General features: G+C 41.6%; 1 protein-coding gene across 3 annotated transcripts in view; it reads left to right on the top strand.

Annotated features, from left to right (window-relative positions):
• The window catches only part of LOC111268048 (actin-binding Rho-activating protein), a 51591-nt gene that overhangs the window by 16694 nt on the left and 8746 nt on the right, over positions 1-26151 (top strand). For all 3 annotated transcript variants that reach the window (XM_022846758.2, XM_022846756.2, XM_022846757.2), the window contains exons 2-3: positions 18013-18176; positions 18362-18544. In XM_022846758.2, the coding sequence (XP_022702493.1) occupies positions 18013-18176; positions 18362-18544 (347 nt within the window). The remainder of the gene's footprint in view (positions 1-18012; positions 18177-18361; positions 18545-26151) is intronic.

Raw genomic sequence — 26151 nt, forward strand, 5'->3', positions numbered from 1 at the left:
TATATCTGGTAATGCTTTATTTTGTTTGGATAGCTTTTGTATTCGTTTTTGTTTTCGACACTTATTCATATTATTATAATTCTTCCCTGATGACTTTTTGGTGACCGCACCGGCGATATTCCAAAGGCTTGATTATCATTATTAATGATGGCTTAACTGGTCAGGTCACTTTACTTTGCTTTTACAATCCCAACAGGACGGCAAATCCTTCCGCAACTATTTCCCGTTTTAATTTACAAGAAAACGCTTCGACGGGGACGCTTCGGTGATATAGTAGAACTATGACGGGAGACGTCATCTCGGCCAAAAGGCTTAGCTCACCTTCGGCTACATTGAGACGCATAGGGAAATTTATGTATTCCACATAGGCCTACGTGAACGCATAGCGAAAGACACTTACTGTGGCCGATTCGCCAAGCTCTTTTGTAGGTTTCAATGAGCTATATTATTGCCACATCTAAAATTTCAACATCATTCTTTATTTCTGTTTATCTATTTGTTATTGTTTGGAATAGACGTATTATATATGGCACAAGCGATTTATAGCAAGCGTCAAAAGGCGGTGTACAGTCTTATTTCTTTTGTATTTTTTATCTTTAAAGTTGTTGAAGTCACCGTGCTTGCGACAGCTGCTGCTCTGTGCGTCTGTCAAATTTTTGTCGTTACATTGTCAAACGCAGACTGGATAAATTGACCAAATACCCAATAGAAATAATCCGTCTCAACATCCAGAAAGACAGTTATTATCAACCGGCAAGGGCGGTACACAGCACCGGAACGAGATTCCTGGATAGGGTAATGTTATTTATAAATTCGCTGATGATGTCCAACAATGAACAAGGAAGCTGTTTTACTCATTTCCATTATTTTAAAGTGAATCTCCACTCGTGACGAACGATGGCATGCCGCTTAATTAATGGCTTCTAAAGCAGTGCTTCAGAACACTAGTTACAATGATTTGTATCGAAACATCTGCCTCTTCAGCGTTCCGCTGTTATGTCGTGTCGCGTCGCTTGCGCACCGCCAGGGGCGTGCACAGAATGCCGCACCAAAATAGTACCAACCGCAACAGCGATGATGGCAGAAAACGTATCGGAAGTGTCAAAGACGATCTGGCCACTGGCTACCGAAATCGGTATCGAGAAAACTCTACCTTTTCCGAAACAGCTTTACCCCATAAACATAAAAGCCAATTCCGTCAGAACTGTTAGAGGAGGAGGAGCTGCTGCTGCTGCTGCTGCTGCTGCTGCAAAGGAGACAACAAGAAATAGCTTTAATAATATTCAAATGTGTCCTTCCTCCCCTCTATCGGCGCTCACCACATACAACCAGTACCACGCCTATATACAATGCAACACGCATTTAATATTCAGATAATGAATTATTATGATCTTTATTATTATCGGTATTGGTGGTACTACTACTTCTACTGCAACCCTGATGACTATGACTATTAGGACTTATTATAGAAACACGGCCCCTTCTCTTACACTTGAAAAACTACTATATATATATATATATATATATATATATATATACAGGTGCGCATAAGTTACTTCTGTATCACAATTGAACATAATATTCATTGACTAGGTCTCATCAAATCTGCATATCTACCATAAAGAAAACTTTGCTATAATAATAACTATTTTTATCACCAGTATTGCTCTCAGTTAAACGGACGGCGAGCCTTCCGGCTGTGAAAAAAGAACTGCTTGGCTTACGGCAAAGACCAGGTCGTTCCTGATCTTGATCGGCTTTCCTTCTACAATTTAAACTGTTGAGGCCTGACATGATTATCGACAAATAATTAAAAGCGTATCGATTAATCGTCAACATAATTTAATTTACAACAATGATGGTCGATCGTTAGACCGTCTATCCATGCTTTTCCAATAATTCGACGAAACACTAAAACGCGCGTAAATATTGAAAAACGCCTTTTTCATACACAACAACGGCTTGTCAGGTCACAATAGCTAAAAGAATCATCGACCGAAATTTTCCTTCTAGCATAGCGGCATAGGCCCCCTGCCGTTACTGCCCTATGTTTCTTTTGCCGTCCTCTGTTACTCAGACGAGACAAATACTAACGTCTTGTATTAGCTTTTTTTGTACTTCCCAGTATAAATAGTATGTCGTGCAACGAGACAGCACTGCATTAGATGACTGAATGGGCCATCACGAACATCCACGAACACATATTATACGCTAAATTACACTGCAGATGCTGTCCAACACACATTAAGGTGTCCTTCTGCCTTATTACTGTTATTACTATAGATCATCATCAGCATCCTGGTCGTCGATTCTTCTTTTTCTTTTCGTCGATCAAAATGTGTCCATTAGCACCTCGAGTTTGACGTGGCCAGTACAAGTTTTCATACTGCGTCTGCCCCATACATGCGCCATAAAAGCTTCGATTCCAGCACTTCTTCTATCTAGCTTAAAACGGCTATATACATTTATCATATACGCAGCTATCGTAATTGCTTTACGATAAAATTGATCCATCGCTTAAAGCCAAAAATGACGACACCTGCGTTTGATATTGCCTTTATACTCGCAGTGTGACCACTGTTATATATATGTATATGTGATAGTTGACTGTGACGTTTTCCCAAAAGGCAGCTGAGTGAAGGACAATGCCCATTTAAAGCTCAACTGAAGACGACGATAACATTTTTTGATACCGTGATACTGGCCAGACCCATTACGTCCGTGTGGCGGGAACAGTGTCATCAATATGTCGATCCCGTGCAGTATCGGCATGGATGATTCAAAAGCCACAGTGTGGGCATCAGGTATGTCCACTACATGACTTCCACAATCAAACCGGACCACTTGTTATGGGATCACTCGTTAAATAGGTGTTCAATGGACATGTTATACATATACAATACCATTGCAATTTATCGACGTAGTAATTTTTTACTCTTAGTTTTTAAGCGGAACTGTTAGTCGTTTTATGTCTCCTTTTATTCTGCAGGTAACGGCTCTGATGGTGTTTAAAACTATCACACGTGCTACATTTCCTTTTAACAGCCTTGGTGATTAATAAAGACGAGAGCAATTCTTGCTCTATTTAATCATCCGTCAAACGCTTTTTGGCCTTAATAACTGTATTGTGTCTGAAAGTGTAAGGCGTAAGGTCGCATTGTTGAGAACACTAAACAGGCCCGTTTTCTATCTTTCTAACAGCCCCATATCCACCAGAGACGTTCGGCGTGTCCAGACTCGTTGAGGATGAGAAGTCCTTGAGACGGTGCCTAGTTTTTGTGCGTATTCAATTGCCAAAAATTTCGACACACACATCAAAAATGACATTATAGCTTGCTGCCTCATCTACTCGTTACCATACATTCGCAGACAGGCAGCTTCGACACTCATTTACCGACATCTCACGTGGCACTTCTTCGTTGTCTTTCCCGTGTGATAATTCATTTAGCAGACGAGCAAGCTAACCGTCTAGAAATCCAATATTTGCTTAAAGATGCGTAGGACAACAGCGCTATGACGCTCTCCGCCTTCATATAAAATGTTCCCTGCAACAGTGTACGAATACATCAAGTTCTCGTCTAAATGTCCTCGTTCTTATATATAAGAACAAGGTTACTCATTAGTTATTCCGTAACATTATATATATATACAAAGCTGATGCAAAGAATGAAAACACGCAACGGGTCAAGAATTTTGGACCTCGTCCTGTTGTTTCGCTAATACATTGGGTGTGAAAGGGAGGTTTCTCTAATGATAATAGGTTGTAGAATATGTCCATCTAAAAGACGTCCGACTGGTCCTATATAAGGTCTACTATAAGTGACCGCTTAACTTTGCCTCAATGCAGGAACAAAGTGTCCAATGGCAGCGAGCTGTTTGAGTGGGGGACTTGTTTGCCTCTGCTACTGGAAAATTGTTGCGGAAACATCGTTGTAAATAGCACAGGGCCGGCGAAGGGGGGCTCTTTTCGTAAAACGTTTGCGCTTTATCCGTTTTGTGGATGCAGCTGCCAAGAGCCGTCGTCTTCGTTGTCCAGATTACTGCTTCTTTGAATAGTTGCTGCTGCTGCTGCTGCCGTCGTCATTGTTATTGCCGTCTAGTTACAGTATGCAGAACGACGTGGTCAGGACGTTTGTGCGGGTAAGAGTGCGTGCGTCCAACGGACGGCAAGATTAGACGAGTTAATTGGTACGAAAAAAAGAAACTAAGTCACCAACATGTGTACTTCTCATATCTCATACTCTACAACGCAACATATATAAGGGACCAAATAAACTGGGCGCTGGAACGTCAGCTATATTTGGCTCACCAGGATCACGTGAACGATCGCAGGTCGTTGTAGCAAGTAAATGCAATAGTTACGCACCCAGGATATAATAAGGCCACTATTACATAAACTAGTCATTTGTTTACAAGGGCAGATGATTAGCTCTCCCTGTCGCTAGCAAAAGCAGAGTGCAAAACGATTGTAATAAGTTTGTGGGGTAGAGTTCTATCTAGCCGGTAGCCTCGTGAGCCAAATAGATGACAATATCTTTATCCTCCCTAATTATAAACAACAGTGAAAAATTTATTTATACCATAATAACAATAAACTACAGGTAACCGAAATTCAGGTATGCAGTAGTGTAACGTACCCCCCCCCCCAACCTGTGAGAAAGCGAGCACGCTTGCTATTCTATAGTTATTTTATAACATGTTGACAATGTGATCAGCGGCATAACAATGAACGTACCGATTAATACGCTGGACGAGTGAACTCTCTGCTAGTTACCATAATAGATCCTATCTAAATGTTTAGTCCGGAGAACACACTGGGGTGTAGCACAAATGGGGTGGCGTGTCGCTTTATATAGCAATATCTCAGTTCCGCTGTTGATATGGCATACGTTATACGTTGTATGTAACGCATTGTAAACATGGACGCCGGTCTGCAACGTATGATTCGTTCTAACTTACCTCTCTAACTAACTCTCTAACATACTAAACGTACAGTTGAACATAGTTAAGAGGCTTCGCCGTGCTCTTTGGATTATTACTCGTAACGTGGCGACTGCGCGAAGCTAGTATCATTCGTGCGTCGTTCTGAATCGATGCTGGACCTGTTTCGCTTTTTCTCTACGTGTTACCCTCGTGATTGCATAACTTTCCATTCATCTATAATATGTACAGCTTGCTATAACGCAGTCTAATGTATGGAGTACTATCTTCCACTCCTAAAAACAAAGCACGTTGAATAGTTGCCACTTTGCCCGATCGGTTACTGATAGTGCTACGCTTGCCAAGATCACCGAAGATACTAACGGATGTTGCCGCGAAGCATTGTTCCTCAAATCGCAGACGAATTGTGACGTAAATGATAGACACACTCTCCTCTGTATTGTGTTGCTACGGCTGTCCATATTTAACTACCGACACTAATATAATGTTAATAGTCGCTCGCTTGCCAGATACACGCATTTTGTTTTACGTAAACATCTCATTGTATTTTTATTGACCGCGGCGCCGTAATCCTAGCGACGCGCACGTTCCATCCCCTCATCGCATCTGTTTGCACGGCGGTGTCCATCGACGTGTCCACTGCCACAGAGCGGGGGGCTCAAAAGACAAACGCGACGAGATCCTCTGCCGCCGCTGTTGTCACTGAATGGCGTACTGCCATGCCAAGAAATAGTCATAGGGATCTATATATAGGGGAGTAGAAATAAGGATCTCCCCAGTTCGTGTGGCGTTAGCCAGGCGATGATAATAATAGTAAATGAGATAATATTGAAAAGAACAGCTGAGAGAATATTCCCTGAATCAAATCAAAACATTTGTCGTTCATAGTATTGCAATCCACTATTATTATGACCATGACAACTGTTATTAATAATGTTATTATAGTGTTATTGCTACTATTATCTTATGACACTCCACTACGCTACACCGCGGAAGAATCAAATCAAATTAAAACAATCGTCTTTCCCTACCTCGGCCACTCACAAACACATCGACAGAGGGCATAGACAAACAGCCAGGTTCATAATGACACGCGTCTGCCCCGGTTTCTCCCTTGTTATTTATGACCAATGGCCGCTAAATGCCTCCAATTGAAAACATCCGAGAAAATCTTTTTTGTCAAGAGCTGACGATGACAAAAAAGGACAAGGTGAGCGTCTAACGGACTGACGATCCGAATACAAATTCAACAGCATTTCAACAGCAAAAAAACGAAAAAAGGATTCCGTTTCTTTTTTTTTTTCTTTTCTTATCTGTCATTAGAATATCTCAATTGAGTTTACGTAATTAGAAAGAGAAACCGGTCGTTCCGACAGAGATTGGAAAAGTGTCATTTTGACACTGGATGGCAAGTGATGATACTTATCAAGTGAGGAAGGAGTCAAGGAGAAAGTACTTATCCGAGACGAAACGAATGCCCGTTCGCTTGTTCGAGCAACGCAAGAAATCTGTTCAGTTATTATTCGGAAATATCTCTGAATATGAGCGTTATTTATTATTATTTATTGTAAACACGAAATAACGAGTCGCGTTTATCTGTGCTACGATTGTTGTTATTTACTTGAATTTTGATGAGATCGGCCATAATGGAGGATGCGCAACTTTTGCCATTTGTCTCGGTATAAATGGAGAATTTCTATTCAACGATTCGGGATGTTTTATATCAGTAGCTTAAAAATGTAGTATTGACATTGTACCTGAATCACTGTCAGAAGTTCTAGCTAACTTAACAACAGTTTTATCTAGGATTAAAGTGCCCTCGCCATTTTTAGTATACCTTGCGAAGAGAAAAGCATTACAGACATCTACCCCATCTATTTCGACAGGTCGCAGTAACAGATCCGCCTAAATGTATTCGTTTTTGACATCTCTCGCATTAAGCACTGGCCGATTATATCGAGCTATAGAACTATCGTGACGCTTGGCTGATCGATCGAAATCACTCACTCGACGTCCGTCAGACTGAAGGTAAAGTGTCGCCGTTGCCCACCTGGCAAAGCAAAAAAACAGCTGATTGAACGATTGATGATCAACCTAAGAACTATGCCGCAAAACAGTGCGCTATATATATATATATATGTTAGTCTGTTTATTTTTTCTCCTAGCGCTGTATAGATAGATAGATAGATAGGTAGGTAGATAGATAGATAGATAGAGGCGAACGCTGAAGCCCTTCTTCGTCGTTCGTCTAGATTCTCAATTACAAAGGAACCATTGGCGGTCGAGGCGAAGGTGGCCCCGTGTGAAGCAGTACGAATGTCTCGTGACTTAAGTTACTTGTAATCCTCCTGTTACGCATAAGGTAATTTTCTATCACAACGATTTCGGCTTCCCCGCTACCGTAGCCGATAACCCATTTAGATAAGCGAAGTTTACATCATTATTTTGGCTGTGGTTACACGTACTTGCGTTATGATACGGCGGCTACCACAATTCTGAATATCAAATATTTTATAGGGCAAAAATAACTCGATCTACAATAGGATCGCTACGGCTAAATACGTGTATCAACAACTGATTACGTATGCACGTGTACTTATGATGCAACGACACAAAAACAGAAATAAGGACATCGTCATGCATTTGTCAGTCTTACGGGTCATCAATTCATACTTGAGATTGTTGTTTTACTAGAAAGCAGTTATTTCAAGTTGGTAGCAGGTTTTATGCCGAACAGACGGCATACATCATACAAAGCGCATCCAATACCACTACTAATAGCCGTTCTATGTAAAAGATAAAATTAAGCATTACTTTCGCTAAAAACAGGATCTAATCTACAGGTGATGTAAACTGTTTGAAAGTATACTCCAAAGCATTTATATACATTTCATATATAACTGTCACCCTTCTACAGGTGGTAAACACGATAGAGTTTTACGGCTAGTTCTTTCTTTGAACTCCACAGCGCCTCCAAATCGTGTTGGTAATTCGACAATTCTTCTTTACTATTCGTTTAACAGTTACAGGCAAACGAAGCGCCTTCGAAACTTATCAACACTAGGACGAAGTAATATTATAGCTTAGCTAGCAGTTCGATCCATTTTTGCGTTCCGTATGTAAGCTGAAATGAGCAGGAGAAAATATCGCACATACAAACTTCGCTAGAAGAGTCTGGAAATCTAGTATAATATAACATAGAACGTGTATATGTACAGATATCGTGATCGCCTTAATCACACGCGGAACAGAGGGGCGTTGTTGTTGACGCCTTCCCGTTACGACGACAAAGCACTCATGGCTAAGCTCTTGTTGTTAAATAATCATTATCTGTTGCTCCCACCGTTGCCGCGCGAATATATTCATGTGCAATACTTTGTAATACTGTATTTACAACAACAACAGCAGCAGTAGCATCGCTGCTAGCGCCATTTACATGTTATCTTACGTCACACGCGGGGGTCTTAGTCGCCGATGAAGTAAATTCAAGATAGTCGGTGTGGAGGTTCATATGGTTCGCTGTGTGACACCCTAATTCGTTCTTCAGCCTCATTCAGTCATCAGCTGTTCAGCTGTAGCCCCTTCATCTTTCTTACCGTCTCATTTCGACTCGACACTTTATTGCTTCAACCCACGCCCACCCATATATGGAAAAGAGAAGCATCTTTCGTCTTTTGCCCCTGCGGCAACAATAACGACCTTTTTGTAGAATGGATTACGTGTAACACGCCACCACTGTTACTATCAACTATAACAAGTGTATTAAAAAAATAAATGTTTACGTCCGCTGTTGTCACTGGGTGTTGCTTCACACGGCTAATGACCCTTTTTAGCCCAAAATCAAGTTTGTCGACACCCGGATTCGAACCTAAACCAACTCACGTAACAATAATACGGATGCTACTCTACCTCTTTACTGTCGTAAAGATACGTCGCAGAAAAAGTTGCTTGAGATATATATATATATAACAGACGTAAAATAAAGACTGTCAAACTGTCAAGTAACTTTTTAAGTACTTCGTCGAATATAAATTAGCAGATTTAGTAGATGTATAATGAGAGGGCTATTGAAGATGCTGCCTTGCAACGTAGATTGCTGCTGCTGAGTCTCCCCTCGTCGTCATTAACCATTGCCATATACGTGACATCTTTTAAAGTTGTTGTTGTTGTTATTGTTGTTGTCGGCGCGGCCATTGGAATCGTTTAGCATCATCGCCGTCATCTCGATCGTCGTCATTCACGACGTCAGTAGAATCATCATCGACATTGTTGCCGTCATTGAAACAAGACATCATTACCCCAGTAGACAACAACATCTGTTTCGAAGAGCAAAATTCTTGATAACAAAGCATTGAATTATTCGCGGCTACGCACGATGCAGCGTGAGTCGCTGCCGCAAACGTCGATGAACGACGACAATAATAAAGGAAAACAGCGAACATCAGAGCCCTTTCCGGCACGAGCATGCATCCTCGCACCCGACGGAAATCGGGCATCGCAGAGGAATCTAATTCTATTCGGTGCCGGGTTGTATTTGCCAACGTTACTTTGAATATTCGACGTTCACTTGCGTCCGCCGTTTTCTAGCCGATTACTAGTTAAGGCCCGATTGCACGACACCTGTTTCCCTTCCGGCGAATAAGTTGGCGGCCTCTTGTTTTCTTCTACGCGTTTCTTTTCTTAGTTTTTTGTTTGCTTGCCTATTATTGCTGAGACATGCATAGCAATGCAATAGCGACAACTTCTATCTTCGACGTTCCACGCACACATTTTTCTCTCTCAAACACAGCGGCTACAGCGGCTACCGTGATACTGTAACATTTTAAGGGTGGGGGGGGGGGGTAGAGCGCGTGCTCCGATCAAAACACATCTGCACTACATCTGGCCGCCGTACGAATGTATGCATCGTATCCAGCAAACGCTACGTAGAACGGAACGAACACAGAAAGGAAGAATACGGCCTACATATGATTAGATTGCTGATGCTGTATGTTTATATGCTCAAAGGACCGTTAACATACACGAGAGGCCATGAACGATTACAACTACCTTGTGGGAATATGCGCTGAGAGAATGAATGGACAAAGCGATACACATAGTGCTAGTCATAGCTGACAGTTGTAACACATTGTGTAAGAACTATAAGATTGGCTGTGGAAGACAGAAGATATACAAGACATATACAAATTAATGTGTATTTTTGGGTGAGCTGCTTGCAGCGATCCGGGCGGAGGTAACCGATACCTACATGCAAGACTGCACGCAACGTAAAGAGCACGCCTGAATAGAATAAAGAAATGAGGTGAAAATGAAATATATATTTCTATGCAAGCATATCCAATCCGCACCCATCCATGCCGCGATGTTTCTGTCGGGTACAAACGCTCGCAAAGATACAGCGCACTTAAGCAGAAGCTTCATATTGCTATTTACCTATAACGTGTCATATAAAAAGAAAACTTTATAGGAGGATTTGTACCCGTCTGGCTGAATTCAAACTGACACTACGTAAACATTGGGAACCACAATTTCACTTTTGGCATTGATTTACCTTTTCTTTTGAAATATCTTACTAATTATTAGTAACTAATGTCTTACTTTATAGATATATATATATTTTTTTATATAGACTAAAACGTTGATCGCACCACAAAGATGTCATAGGCTAGATCAGAATATATCATTGATTAACCGATCTCCTAAATCAGCATGCTCAAGATGAAATATACATAATACGATTTTACATAGAGAACTGTAATAGGTATATTGTCCCTTTCATTTAGTTGTTATATTTCTTCAACTTCACAGCTTGTTTGAATAGTCATCATGTGATACACCTAAATATTAAATATGCGTTTATACTTGAAAATGGACGCACGGACAATCTCTGCATTTGCAAGACTACAATTTTTCCGCAGCATGACAAAAAAAAAACAGAAAAATTCTGTTTTTATCTATATTTGTTACAGTTACGTTTACCTTTGTCATAGCCTTCGTAAAGTGGTCAGATGGCTTGAATGAATAGAGACATATAAAGGCCAGGGCATACCGAAGAAGACTGCAAACAAAGGAGGGATGGGCGTTTTATAAAGAAGAACGCGGTTCGGCCAAGCTGGATGATCCTTGGATCCAACAAGCGGGAAACGCGGAACCGTTGGTACGAAACAGTTTTCTTCAGTGGAGCCGATTGTTTTGGTCACTATCAAGTAGAAATTTCGGACAAAACAGCAACTTCACATCGTACGCAAGCTCCCAGAAGATCGTACTTATAGCAAACTTCAACAGGATTTTTGTGACTTTCGACAAAGAAATCCGGTTGGCAACAACAGAACAAATACGGCAACGGGCATATACGCGAAGACGCAACGATGGGCCAGGATATCTGGTACTAAGACATCCTGTTAGTTAAGCTCAACAGCTACAAATATAAGGCCACTGAAGTTAGCTATGGATGAGTATCCGATAAGTGAATATTTAAGAGTAAAAATCAAATTGTCGGTTTTTCTCTCACGCTAACCTTACCTAAATTTGTTCTTTATCTCTCTCTCTCTCTCTCTCTCTCTCTATATATATATATATATATATATATATATATATAGAGCATTTAGACGTTTTAGCAGTAATGTGCCATATTGAACTCATTGGAAATTCGAGATTTCACGAAACTGCCTAGTAGTGACGCGTGTACAGATACATAATCAGTAACTTTTGAAAATAAAGTGGCGTTCAGCGTTGAAAAGTTGAATCGCATATCTACGTCCCTTTGTATATATATCTTAGCAATAGGTCAAAAACACGTTTATCGGCGCATGTGATCGTCGTTATACCAAATTTGATGATGTAGCTGCGTTGAACGGCATTTCGAAACGTCAATTCGTTTTGGCCATTGTTCTGTTATTAGCCCTTTTGAGAAATGCTTATTCCTTGCGCTCAGCACGGATAAAAGGTGAAGAGATCTTAACAGAACCAGTCTGCAAGCAAAAAGCTCTAGCTCCCTGGCACGGGGTCGTCTTTTGTATTTGTGTGTCCCGACTACTGCAGGAGTGGCAGCACCTTCGAACACAAACTTTTAATCCTGCGTTTAGTTCTCTGTGTGAGGTTTTCTGTGAGCCGCAATCTTTTTCTTTTCGTTAACGAACGCATATTGGCAGTCTGATTCAGCGGTACACTTTTATGTCGGTCGTACTCAGTAGAAGAGTGGTGAACAAACGCCATCATACACAATGGAGACGATTTTTGGCCCGGCAAATTTGAATCACTGACTCCGTCTTGTCTCCCAGGTAGCTAGTGACGAGTGTTCAATTCCTGTGTTGAGTATCAATAGACGATACCGGAGCAATGTTAGATTTTGTTTGGAATTCTCTATTGGTGCTATTACAGCAGCTGTTGCTGGAAGTCCTGCTTCTTGGTCGCTGTTATCGGCTCAAGAATACCCCGTTCGCTTTGAATTTCTGCAGCCAATTGAAAGTGGCGAAACCGGTTTTTCTTTCACTTTCCTAGTCTCACCCGACGAAAAGACGACGACATTGCCAACAGTTAAACAACGATTTCTTCCTTATCCCTACGTCGGCTATGAATTTTGTTCCATTGGAAGATACACGCATTTATATGACACTATCGTTGAGTGCTACATAGAGAGCTAACATAACGCACGCTGTGAGCCAGCTAACGTCTGCTGGTGCTAACGGCCCTTCAACCGCTCCGTGGGACGGTATTGAACGTGTCCGTATGTGCGCGAATCATGTCTGCGGTACAGAGAACTCCTCGGGACGTAACGGCTGTCATGGAGGTCAGTTGCGTCATGTAACTCTATCGAAAAAGATTGGACTGGTTTTCACTGACAGCTGCTGCTCCCGCGGTAGTCGCTCGGCCACAGTTCAAAGCGTACGTTCATCTGCGAAAAAAGGTGCCGATGGCGGTATACTTGCTATAATGCTGATGCTGCGCCGGTGGGCTGGCGATCTGCTAAGCCGCTGATGGATCTGGTGGGCCGAACTCGACAAGCCAGTACGATATGCTATAGTGGTTTAAGCCACAATCCGTGAATGCTATGCTTTCTTACCCAGTCGAGCCAAAGACAAAGGGCGCAATAGGACACATACTAATCGAACGGATCGTCAGAGCCCTTGAGGAGGCTCAGTCGAATCGACTTCTTGTTTGGATCTTTTTCGTCAGTTCGATGTAATGCGACATGGTCCACTCATTCTCGATGGGAATTCAGGTCAGCAAGCAGCTGGAGATCTGTCCGCGCTAGATTTTTGCTACTATCTGTTGTTACTGCCGTTGTATTGATTGTATTAAATCACAGTAAGTTCAACGATTCTGAACGACGCGACAATGACAAGAGAAAAGTCACTCATCTTCAGATGTCATTTTCGTCTGAATCTACTAAAGGACAAACAAATACTCTTACACACAGTTCTATGTATATATTATAGTAGCAGTTTGTATTTGCTGTTATGGCGAGAACCATCTTTATTAACCATTAGACAGACGGACACAAATATACTAATGGTACAAATAGAATAAACGTTTGAAACAAGTTCGCCCGTATAATGTATATATAATTATAGTGCGATAGCTAAATCTATACTGCACATACCCTTCTATTTCTAGTCACGTAACCGGCCTTGCATTGTGGGCCGTCACCTTTCAAACAGACAAGTCAAGACAGCTCAGCTCTGTATATTAGTGGAACTGTATAGTCACAGTAATGTAATGGTGGGTTGGTTTGGTTTAGTGGGGAGGATCTCTTCCATTTTTCCCTAATGTCGTCTTATCCTTTGTGTGAGATCGGCTCTTCTTATCATCAATATGAATCTATGTGACTGCGGCAACAAAAACGGCGTTGGTACGACCTGTTGTCCAACCGGTTGGTGAACGAAGATGCTTGTCTACAACAAGAACGATTGCTACTAGCACGGTTATTACTATTATTTCTAGCTATTCTAAAATCAATAACAACAACAGTCACAACAAAAGCAATAACAAGAACAACAACAACAACAACAAACGCACGTCGCATGCAGTTGACGACAATTGGCAATAGGTTCTGTAACAAACGACGATGGCGATATGCGGTAAAACTGTACAATAAACAGCAGAAACAGCGGCCAACGGGCGTTGTAACAGGACAACGACGAATTTTTCTTATTTACGGCACAAAGGGTGATATTTGATGACAGTCATATTTGTCGAAATATGGCTGTAGCTTTTTGAGTCTGGCCATTTGCAAGCAGCGTGACTGCACAGATGACGGTCACGTACGCGCGTATATCGCGCCGCTGTTTCATGTGGATTATTCTAGGAGGTTCAAAGCATGTGTCGTTCCTCTACCATTTTACTTGCTGTTAAAAGGGGGCATGTTTTTTAAATGAATTTAGCACATTGTACGTAGATTGCGTCAGGTTGATATTACTGCGGTGGACACAGTAGGTAACGCATAGGTTATCCTTTGGCTTGATTAAAAAAAAAGGAGCGAGATTTTTGAGATCCTGTGGCCCCGATAGGTCAATACTGGATAATCTTTGCTGTTGCTACACTTCAAAGATATATCGCGGGAAGCCATTTGATTACGGCAAGTCAGTGACGTACATTTTATAGTCTCAAGTTTGCTTTTGGTGCCGTTCAGTGTTTAATACCTCAGCCTGTCTGCGACAATTTCTCTGATTGTTTCGGTCACTCGTTTATGCATTATTTCTTTTTTCGTTTAATGTTCCTACTTACAGCTGCAGTTGTTACAGGCGCTGAACCGGAATATTAGGGCGGCTGATTGCCTTCGTTTCGTCAGCATGAACAGATAGTTTCTTTTTGTGGGCAGTTAATGTCGCCGTTGTTGCGTCGGCCCCTGTTGAAAATCGATGTGGTCATAAGTTAAAATTTAATTGCTCCGTTGAAAAGTTACTGTTAGATATATCTGTCTATTGTGCGTACCAGCAGTCATAAACCCCCTGGACAGTTGACCCCCAGACGTCGCATTCGCTGACTATCGGAAATGAGATATACAGTGGATGTGGCCGTGTTGATTCGATCAGATCCGGTCCGATTGGACAACACAAAAAACAATAACTAAGCAAAGTACGCTAAATGATACGTTGTCGCAAGCGACTTTTCTAAGAAACAGCAAGTTCCTCTCTAGCAAGCAATTGCATTTATTGCCCAACGTAATACCGGGTAGCTGGGCCTTGCCCAAACCGTAAAAATATATACACACCTAATACTTTTACTATATGCTTGTTAGCTTAAAGTTGTCCTGCTATTCCAGCCGTGTTTCTCGGCACAATCGAAAAAAGAAACACAGTATATATGACCAGAAACTGCTTACACAAACAGCTACACTTTTTGGTGCGATTTATTGACATTAAACTATCTAACCCTATGTGGGCCGCAAACGCAACCCGTTTCCCTATCTACAAGACCGAAGGTATACGAAAGAAGTATATCATAAATTCAAGTGCGTTCTATTACTAGCAGAGAAATAGAAAAGCTTTGCATAAACGTTGTTTCTTTGCGTAGTAGGCAATATACACGTATCTACGCCTAATTAGCTCCGATCATACAATTGAGATTCGTATGTAATAATACGTGGACAGTAACTACTGGATGGACAGTCGTTTTTCTTTATTATTACTTATGGATCGGTTGGGACGCGATAAAAATATGGCCCGTAAAACAGCTACTGATGTTATCAGTATCGTTGTCGTTCTTGTTGCTGACATCTATGAATACTTCCGATCTCTTGTGACGTTGCTTCATATTCCGCACGTGAACTTTCGCAGACTTAAACAGACTGGTCTGAACAATACGCTGACGGGGTCCAGCCAACGAAATGGACGTACGGAAGACATAAATGACAGGAAAATACAGAGGAGGCGCACGAAAGAGAAAGGCTCTGCCATCGTACGGACTTGCTTTTATTTTAATATAGATTTATGTCCATTGACTGATCTTGCTCTGAGATAGATAGATAGATAGATAGATCGATTGCTTGTGCTGAACAATTGGCGCTTTTTTTAATTATAAAATCACGTTTTGATTCTTGTCGATTAAAACCCTTGTGCCGACGACGTGGGGGAATATGTATATATGCATAGACGGTATGACGTAAGTAGTCTGTCATTCAATGTTAATGGCGCAGTTCAGCGTGCGGCGCTGCCACTGGTTCTCGTTTACCGTTTCGCTTAGAAAACGGTAATCTAACGTAAGATTTCGTGCGTAGCAGGTGACTATCCACAAAAATTGAGCGCAATACTGCTAGCAGGTCGGTGAAGATAAAGCACCTTGCCTGTGCGCGAACTGATGCCCTGAGTGCTCAGATGATAGCGGATTGAACTACCGCAGTGGCAAACGATGCTCCCTTCAGAAGCTGCGGGTGATACTGCAGTTTCAATAGAGACAAGAATAATTCAAATGCAACGATTTCTATTGTATAATCAGCGGACGTATTCATCACGTATCGTGAAGCTCCGGCATTGTGGCGTGTTAGACGCAGGTTTAGCATCAGGACCGACGTAGAAGCGAAAAGTGAACAAGGTGACACGAATTGGTACAACAACGGGTATGTTCTACCGTACTAATGGTATCTATCAAAGGTCATCGTCATGACGTCACACCCGTCCTTCGTGCGTCACTCTCAAGGTGGCAGCTTAATTGTAATGCTTTCAGGTACCTGACCAACGAAAGTTGAGGCTAAACGCCACAGCAAGGTGTAGAAATGATTAACTATATAAAGCAACAAATTGACTTATCGTGGCTATTTTTGTAAGTTTTTTTATATGCGGGAAGAAGCGGCCGACCAAGGCCCAATTAGAGCACTGCATGTATATCGCAACAGGCTGATGACTTTTCTCTGCGTAATAACTTACATCTTGCTTGTGGCCAACCAGGATTACTGGACAAGCTGAAATAAAGTGAAAACAACTAGCAAAGTGGATACTATGCAGTAAGGCTGTAGGCCTTTTATAACCCTATATGCAAAAAATCAATGAACTCATGTCGATACTACATTGGACCTAAGGTGCTAGGCTAATTTTAATGTATTGTTAGCAAGCCAAAATTCAAGTCGATCCATTATTGTTTTCCATGCAACAATTTCGTTATGCAATGGCGGCTGAAGTGTTAAGGTTTGTTTTTGGAAAGAAGCTATGTTTGCCGAAACACTTATTCCCATTATTTACCCTATTGCATCTTATTCCATTGTACGTTTTGAAGGAGCTGGATTCAAGCTTTGCATCTGACAAATCGTTGGCGTATTTTATAATAAAGTGAACGAAAAACTATTATATATAGTTTTAATTAGAGTTATGCCAATAGAAGTTCCGTTCACTTCACAAGCTGAACGGGTCTCAACAGCAAACTAAACGTTTATTATTAATATTACTCAATCAAATAGAATACTCGAGATGATGACGCCTTCGGCGTTCTTTATCGAAGTAAAATTAATAGTATGTACATTTTTTTGCGAATATATTCTCAGGGTTTGTGTATGATTTACAAGCTAACACTGACAACGTCAGCTGACGTAGCGCCATCATATGTTTTAGTAAAATAATTAAAAAAATCCTACCCATCGATGTTGCCATTAACGTCCTACTACAAAATCACAACGTAATCGTTTCGAGAACTTGTCCTGCAAAAAGGTCACACATTTTACCTCGTTTTTGTCGGCCCGAGGTTGCCTGCCTACGATGTACCGCGCATGCGCAGCTGCGTTGTGTTCTCATGAATTAGACTAGCTAGTCACATATCTTTAGATAATCAACAACTTAATCTGCGGAGTAAGACCATAGGAAGATCTTGTTTATAACAACTAAGCAACCGCAGGATAAAGAGTATTTTTTTTTTATTTTTCAGAAGCAATATGGCCGTAATCATCAGCTTAGCTAATGTTGAGCAGTAGACTTTAGTACAGTTTGCCAAATCAAATTCTGATGCCGCAGTCTTGTTGAATAAGTACATTGCATTTAATCGTGTCTCTAATTTACAGGAAATAAATATACCTAAGGTAATCTTAGATAACGCGTTCGTGTATTTAGTTACTTAACAATTTTTTAAATTTATTTCACCTTGCAGGCATGCTCCATGGACACGATACGGGAACTACCCCAACGAGAGTGATCGATTCCCGGATGAATCTTAAAGGCAAAGTTGCCATGTGGCAACAGAAGGCAGATCAACACGCCGAAAAGCAAAAGTACAACTTTTTCAGTGAAAGAAATGGCTGCGGAGTTAAAAGGGTGCGTATCAATTATCTCTGTGACCCTCTATGGAATCGTATAACGGTATAATGTTAATTTCAGTCGTGCAGCTTCTATACCGTCTCAGACTATAGTCACCGCTATCTGCTTGCAGGGACTGTGTTCTTAGTAGCGTAAGCAATCGTTCTGACGAAAGCATGTCTGATCATTCTAACCGAGAGCAGGTAATTGACAAAAATGATCCGAATTATGGACGTCCAGAGGCTGGCTCTAAAACAGATCTTCGAGGCCAAAAGGCACAACGCGAGATCCTTAAGGAGATCCGCGAACTGTGCGAAATCATCGACGAAGTCGGATACCATAAAAAGGACGGAACTGTCATAATCGCCTTTGGACAACTCTTTGATGTAAGTATGAACCTGTGAACTGGGTCCATGTTGCTTGCTTTTGTCGAAAATTAAATGAACTTAAGTATAATCGAAATAATAATTCATAGCCAAAGCATCGCCAGCAAACACAAAATGCATGAGGTTGTGTTGACAAATGGTGTGCGTTTCCTTGAAGTGCTCTGAAAGCGTGTATTGCAATCGAGCCTGCTTGCGCAGGTAACTGCCTGATAACGATTGATTCGAGCAAAGTGTTTGAACAAAGAGCCCGAACCATACACGAAGTGGGATCCGACGGTTCTTTAAGGGTGGTAGAGAAGCAAGAATCGTGTTTTTTTGTGGGCTTCTAGGAGAAGTAGCTTCCATGAATAACGCTACGTGCCAATACGACGTCTGAGTTATTTAGCCATTTTGGAATCTATTGGCAATACGCCTCGACAGTGAACGCTCCCTCCTGTCACATTCATTTCCAAGGAATGAACCTTCGCACATAGGTTAAGGTCTATATATAAAAAGCCTAGGCGAATAATAATATAATGACCACTGTAACGTTGAAGCAGCTATATTTTCTAAAATAGGTTCTGCTTACCTTTATATTTTTAGATTATACAAAGCAGAGCAATAAACAGGCTTATAAAAACTGAGCTCTCTCACTATTTCAATAGTGGTCAATATAGTAAAAAATCAACATTTCGAAAAAGTATTCACAGCCTATAAACAAGAAAACTGTGCTTTGTGCCGACGCCCATATACATTGTATCTTCGTACCGTGTTGGAAAACTCAGACCTCGTGAACGTCCTCAACGCTATTGAAAATCTTCGAAAGCGAACCGGCATAAAAAAATTGCAGCAACACAAAGAACACCGAAACACCAACATAACAACTAATGTTTCGCATTAATACCCTTTAACACGGACTATAGCATACGACTTCAGCAGAATAATTATCTGCACACTATCTAACACAGTATATAACCGAACCACAGATACCGTTCGTCTGTGCAGCACAATTCAGATATTTACGGGGTATGTCCACATTTACCCACTCGCAACTTCGTAAGAAACATCTAGTGAAAGGCAGTGGCAACTGGAGAACTATGGGACCAGCAGCAATAAAGATCAGTCAGAGATATATAGGACTTGTATTCTAATCAGTTTTGGGGTTAGAAGGGATCAGCATCGTTCTAGAGGTAGACACAAGACAAATCAAGGCACCGAAGCTTATTGTCCTAAAAGACGGAAACAACACAGTCTTCACGGCATTGCATGACATTATTGAAAACCTGTCTAGTGCCTCATTATCACATTTTTCATCTCTTCCATCCTTTCTTCAGCATCCTTGTTCTGACATGCGGCCGTCAACGCATCTACAAGATCCGTTTCACCCTTCTATTTCTCTCTCTTTCTCCTTGGCCCTATCACCCGTTCATATTCACGACCAGCTGCTATACACAGTGGCAATCATGGTCGGCACAGCCCCTCCATCTTGCCCTCCGTTGGCTCCACGACTTCTTTGCTACAACAATTTCACCGGCAGCCGTTCCTATACAAAGACAATACCGTCAAGTGCCAGAGCTGTTGCACAGAGCCTGGTAATGCAAAAGCGGGTCTCAACAACTATAAAAGAAGTGAAAGAAAAGTTCCGAAATAGTGCATCCACCCCGTTCATTACGTGTGCTGTTAGCAAGCTGTGGCAGGGGCACAAGAATTGATAGTGACCACTCAGTGTTCTAGCTGGTACCCAGCTGAATTAGGTAGCTGGTATCCCGATCTGCCCACCTCTTCTCTGCTGGCTGACAAAAGACAACTTTTGCTAGTGGTCCAGCATGTACTATAGTATATAAGTATCTGTATGTATGTGTGCCTGTCCCTGAATTCAGGCTGCTAAGTGTCCATTTGTTTACGTGTTACTTTCGGGGGGCATTCTTCGTATTCCGCGCGTTCTGTCGATACAAGGCGCTAATACAATTCGCGGACTGACTGTCTGTTTTACTTGGCTGCTATCGACCAGTGGCCGTTTCAGGGCCAATGTCAATGAACAGCGAGCAATGGCTAGTAAAGTGGGCTGCCAACGAAGATTTGGATGGGGTGACCAGCATGTATCGATCACGTGTTAGCAGAGCTGCTATAGCTGGCTGAATAGAGAGTAAACTTCGAAAGCACTTAGCACAATGCTAGGCTGTGACGCAGATAATGTCCCGATGAGCGTAGACTATATACGATGCCGCCTACTAATACTAGAATACTTCGTTGATCTGTTTTTATTCCTTGTTGGCGGGGCTGTATGTGGCTTGGAGGACCGACAACAGTTGGTTTCCGTAGACAACAGAAATAGCCCAGTGCCAGTTAACGACATGTCGTGATTAGAAACACCAACAAGATGGGTTAATAGCGCGGATGAGGGAGCTTAATTGACAAAGACAACACATACGACCTGACGACGTTAGCGTGTCGCCGCTGACCAACTGGCAAGTGGCAAATTTTGTTGGGTCAAAATATAGCAATGGCATTGCTTACTACGTGATGAAACTGATTACTTAGTATATTGTAACACGTATAGCAATTTATTGTACTTTATTATCACTGCATCATTTACGGTTAGTGACACAAAGGACGGGCCTTGAGGGCTTTGTGTAAAAGTGAAGAACGATATGACAACTGATTATGAAGTGCCGGTGAAGAGATCAATAGTATCTGCTGTATATAGAAGTACTTGGTCTAAAATAAATTATGGTCTGGTGATTGCTTCATGCCAGGTCTTCAACCAGTCTGCTATAGGTATAAAGCGCGTCTATAATGGACATGATTTGAGCGGATGACGAGCTGGCAGCATGTTGGAACATGAAGATCGCATTGAGGTCGTCCTCTCCTAGTGGTATTTGACTAGCGAACGCGTATAATGAATGCCAGAGATTATCCCTGTACATTACACTTTTTTATGGCCGCACTAGATGCTGCACATCTTAGTTATTAGTAATATACATATATATTTATATATATGAATAAGTATCTCTTTTCTAATAATTCATCTTTATTAATAGCTAATTATATACTTTTGAATGCAAACGCTCGTAAATAATGTTAAATCTAAATTGAGAGAATGCAGCTTATGGAAAATTCTACCTAAAGGATGTGTCAGAAGCAATGACCCTCTGTATGCACACAGTAGATAAAGCCTAAATTCAAATAAATCGTTTTTAGCTACTAGCCGATTCTGGGTTTTTGAACAGTGGCCGACAATGAAACCATAATAGACACTATCTTTTTTTTTTTACAAACAGTCAGAACAGATACAATGTGTAGAATCGCGTCTGACCAGCACCAGATACATAATCGTTAGTAAAAGCAGTCGTTTGTCACAAAGCGACCATGCTCGTTCTAAAAGATACAACCAGTGCGTCCATCAATAAAAGGTCTGGCCCGTAAGCTTCTCCATCTTCATTTTTTGCTTCACTTTTCCGAAAACTTTTCATTTCGACCTTTACGTGATCTAAGCATGTATAAACATGCAAACCTGTGCAATACTATCAGTGAAGACCTACTGGGCAGCACGCACAAGAGCCACCATGGGGCTCGCATCCTCTGCTTTCTTAACGCTAACAGTGTGGACGCTTATGGAGAAAACAGCGCACAAGCAACACTCACGAGTCAATGGAGCTTTATACTCTACTGCCACTAGTTGTGTTGGGCCATTAAAAAACCAGCTAGAAACAAATGAGCTGATAGCATATGCAGTATCTGACTATATTGATTCTCAATTTTGGTCAAAGCGTCGTCGATCGGGTCGAAAGACGAATGTAGCGACAAGCCCAAGCAGATGCCGAAACTTCTCGAGACTAGGCGATGAGGAACAACTAAGGCGAGCTCGACGTCACTAGCAAAATTAACAACAGCGCCAACGTTCGCAGAAGTAGCCACAGCGGCTAACGTAACGTATAATAATACTTAAGCATTAATCACGAACAATAACGCTAATGAATGTCAACCAGGTAAAAACAAAGGCTGCTGTTCTTTCATAGGACAACTGTCGGACGCTTCTCCACAACGCGATATCGTGACAACTATCAACTACACTGTTGCTGTTATCGGCGCCAGTATTTGACCCTCTGATGCCGCATTTCAAAAGATCTGGTCATTTGCAGCAAGGAGGAGGTGGCGGCGAAAATAATGCTACTGGGGCTAAGGCTCTCGTTCTATTTATGGGTTCTATTGTTGTTGACTGGGGCAGGCCTCGGCATCTTGTGCAGATGCTGCGGTCGGTTAGCGGCTGCGTAGCACTACGACCAAAGGCGACTAGTCATTTCAACGAAGCGCTACTGGCTGAAGCAGGCACCAACAGGTCATCAAGCAGACAAGCACGTATAAAGAGTATGCCAAACCCGTTTTATGTCGTTGTAGTAGATCACGATGACAAAACAATCAATCTAAGCAGTAACAAGTAGATGAGGTCAGAGAGAAGGAATGCCACACAACGGGCGGCCTATAATGGAAGTAGCAACAATAACAGAGTAGGAGGCGCTCAGGGATGTAAAAGGACGTAGGATTAAACAACGAACGGAGAAAAAGTTGCTCCGAGCAAACTATTAGAGCTTAATTTTTGTTCTCTTTAGAAAATATGCAGGAAGCTCATTTAAAAATGTAAATAAGTTCTTCTATTTGTAAGAGTATAGTAATGTTAAGCTTTCATAAACTCTCACTTAAGGTGAAAATAGCGATCGAGAATAACAAGTTTAATTGTAATAGATTAGGCACAGTTGTAACTACTACAAACCTTAAGGAGGTGTGAGGTGGTCTAGGCTTCAGACCGGATGTAAGCAAGCGCACCTCGTTCTGCGCTGAAAGAGTCCGACAGCTGATTGAAGCAACTGAAGTGTACGTAGAACCGAGAACAAACTGAATAGACTCTGTATAGACTAATCTATAGCTAAATCTGCCCTTAGATGAGAGCCAGACTCGATTCATTTCTCTTACGAATTAATATCATGTTGTTCAGCATTAGGCTAAGATAAGAACGGGTCCAGCTTACTGTGTTTAAGGCTTACATGTAAACATAGTCTTTAGTAAGCTTCTTAATAAATTATAAGCTATTATATTTTTAAACTACATATATGCTGTCGACACTATTCATCTTGTTGACCTTTTCCTGTTGTATATAGGTAATATTATTGATATATGCTTGTGGTGTGACGATGTTTGTGTGGCACGACATTCTCCAAAGTTGATGCGCGTCTGTATGCGACGTCTGTCCGTCGCCGTTCGTTCTCGCTTAATCTTCATCGATATGTCTTCGTGCATTATTCGTATCATCTCAGCTGACCCTGTCAGCTGTTTTGTCGATGCTGTCGACGTGTTCGTCTAAAAGCTTTGTGTTTACTGGCCACTTACTTATGGCCGACCGACCCAGGATAGTCTGGAGTGCTGTCCTGCGTCGTCCGATATTGTGACATCCTTAGGAAAACGAAGATGTAATGAATTAGACGCCACCGCTTGGCTCACCACTGGCACTGATCGCAGTAGCAATACAAGTAATTGGCTGTTCCCTTTAAATAATCCCACGAGCAGTAATTTTTGTTGTTGGTGGTGGTGTTGCTGCATCTGTTGACGTCGTCGACGCCGCTACCGTGGCTAAAATAAAAGTTGTCTCTTCGGAGTTTACATGCCTCGGGTAACACCGGCCGCCCAGAAACAGAGAGGCGTATCATCGGCCGCTCTTGCTTACATTGACGCCCGCTGTCATCACTGCTATTGGTCGCCATAGATACTATTGTATGAAGCGTACTACGCACCAATAAAATGCTAAATACCCTTTACGTTCGTGCTTTTCTATCGGAGAAGTAAATATTTGTTGATTTGACATTTGCCGCGCGTCCCCGTTATACTCAGCAGCAGCGACAGAGTACTATTGTACGCTCATTTTCCGGCCATCCAAGCAAATAGACGAGAAAAGGAGAGGGACCCAAAGAGGTACCAGCATTATCGGTTTTGCCATGAGATAAATATCTACGTTTGTCCATACCTACAGACATACGATGCAACTGACAATGATAGCGAAGCTTGTCCTAGAATAATATTGAACAGCTAATGGAAAGCCAAAGGTCGTCAAAACATGATGGCCCGGTCACGTATATGCCTTGAATACATTGTTCATACCTACCTACATTAAATACATTCTATGCAGCATAATGGCGAACAGTGAAGATTCCGTTGACTGTTGAATTGGCTATGTCAATGAAAACGATTGATTCCAGAAGCGATAACAAAGTAGCAGATGAGGGTAATCTGTAAAACCGTTGAAAATATCAAAATAGTGTATACGCTAGAGCATTCTGCATGTAGATTCTACAGGTTACATATGCTTGGGTCGAGGTTCTATTCACCTCTCGATTTTGGATTGGGCATATTGATCTGTGTGATGACAACGCATAGTTTCTCTCCTGAGGCCAATGCAACGACTATTAGCATAAGCTATTTGGAAGAGTGCGTGAAGGTGCTCCATAGTTTTTAATCGGTCGTACGACTGAAGAAAGCCGTGCTAAGAATGGGCTTCTTCGATCGAGAAGACAGTGCGTGAAGGAAGCTTACTTACTTAAGGTAGGTTACTGTTCAGTGATCAATTGTTCATCTACTAATTTAAATTCCAATTGTAGCTCTAGCTATAATTAAGTTTTTGGATTTACACAAGCTATATTTATTATAATTTCCGATATGATTTTACATAATATCGAAATATGACAGTCCGGCCTGTTAAGTAAATTTGGGATTGCTAAGCACACATGACTAGGAGGGTATCAGACTCAAAAAAGCCTTATATAGTTATATCACCAATCCTTAAAAAAGTAAAGGAAAGGCAAAGGACCTCCGCTGGTCATTTTGAGATGTCATATTGTTTGTACATAATATTTCATAAATTTTTGTTGACAATGATGATGCTGTCATTGCGTTCGCTACCTCGTCAGGTCACATTTGTGACTGAAAGCAGGTTTCCAAGAAGGTTTCCTGCGATGGTTTGTTCAAAGACTTGTCCAGGATTTGCAGCAAAACTGCATGTTCATATGATACCTGGTTACTCTGAGATGCGTGCGATAAACAGATAAACTCCCGCATGCACAGTTGGAGTATGAAGATCTAACATGCACGAATCGACACATAGATATATTTGTACACACTTGTATACACGTAAATTTAAAATTAATCTGACGGGTCGTTTCTCATCATAGACACAGATATGGACACAGGACGGCCAACAGTCACAATAGCAATTGACAACGAAGCCGTCAAAGGAAGACCATTTGAAACGGCGCCAAGTGCACGCGATAAAGCATTCTTCTTGACGTCATATAAAACATAAGTACAGTCGGTGTTTGTTCTTCATTTGTCGATGCAGTTACTCTGTCGACGTTGCTTTCTCCATTAATCTGGTCGAACTCTTTCAGTGAGGTCTCCTTAGTCAAATGATAGCGCTGTGCAATGGTAATTGCTGCTAGGACTATTATATACGGAGATGTTCATCGTCACGTTATCCGCATAATCTCGTTAAATATTAATTGTTACCCTGTAGCCAGTTAACAGTACAAATCGTTTCCGCTATCTTGAGCAGCAGTGGTGCCAAAACAAATACTGTTTTTCTA

This window comes from Varroa jacobsoni, unplaced genomic scaffold, assembly GCF_002532875.2.
Source record: "Varroa jacobsoni isolate VJ856 unplaced genomic scaffold, vjacob_1.0 scaffold_1251, whole genome shotgun sequence".
Lineage (NCBI taxonomy): Eukaryota > Metazoa > Arthropoda > Arachnida > Mesostigmata > Varroidae > Varroa > Varroa jacobsoni.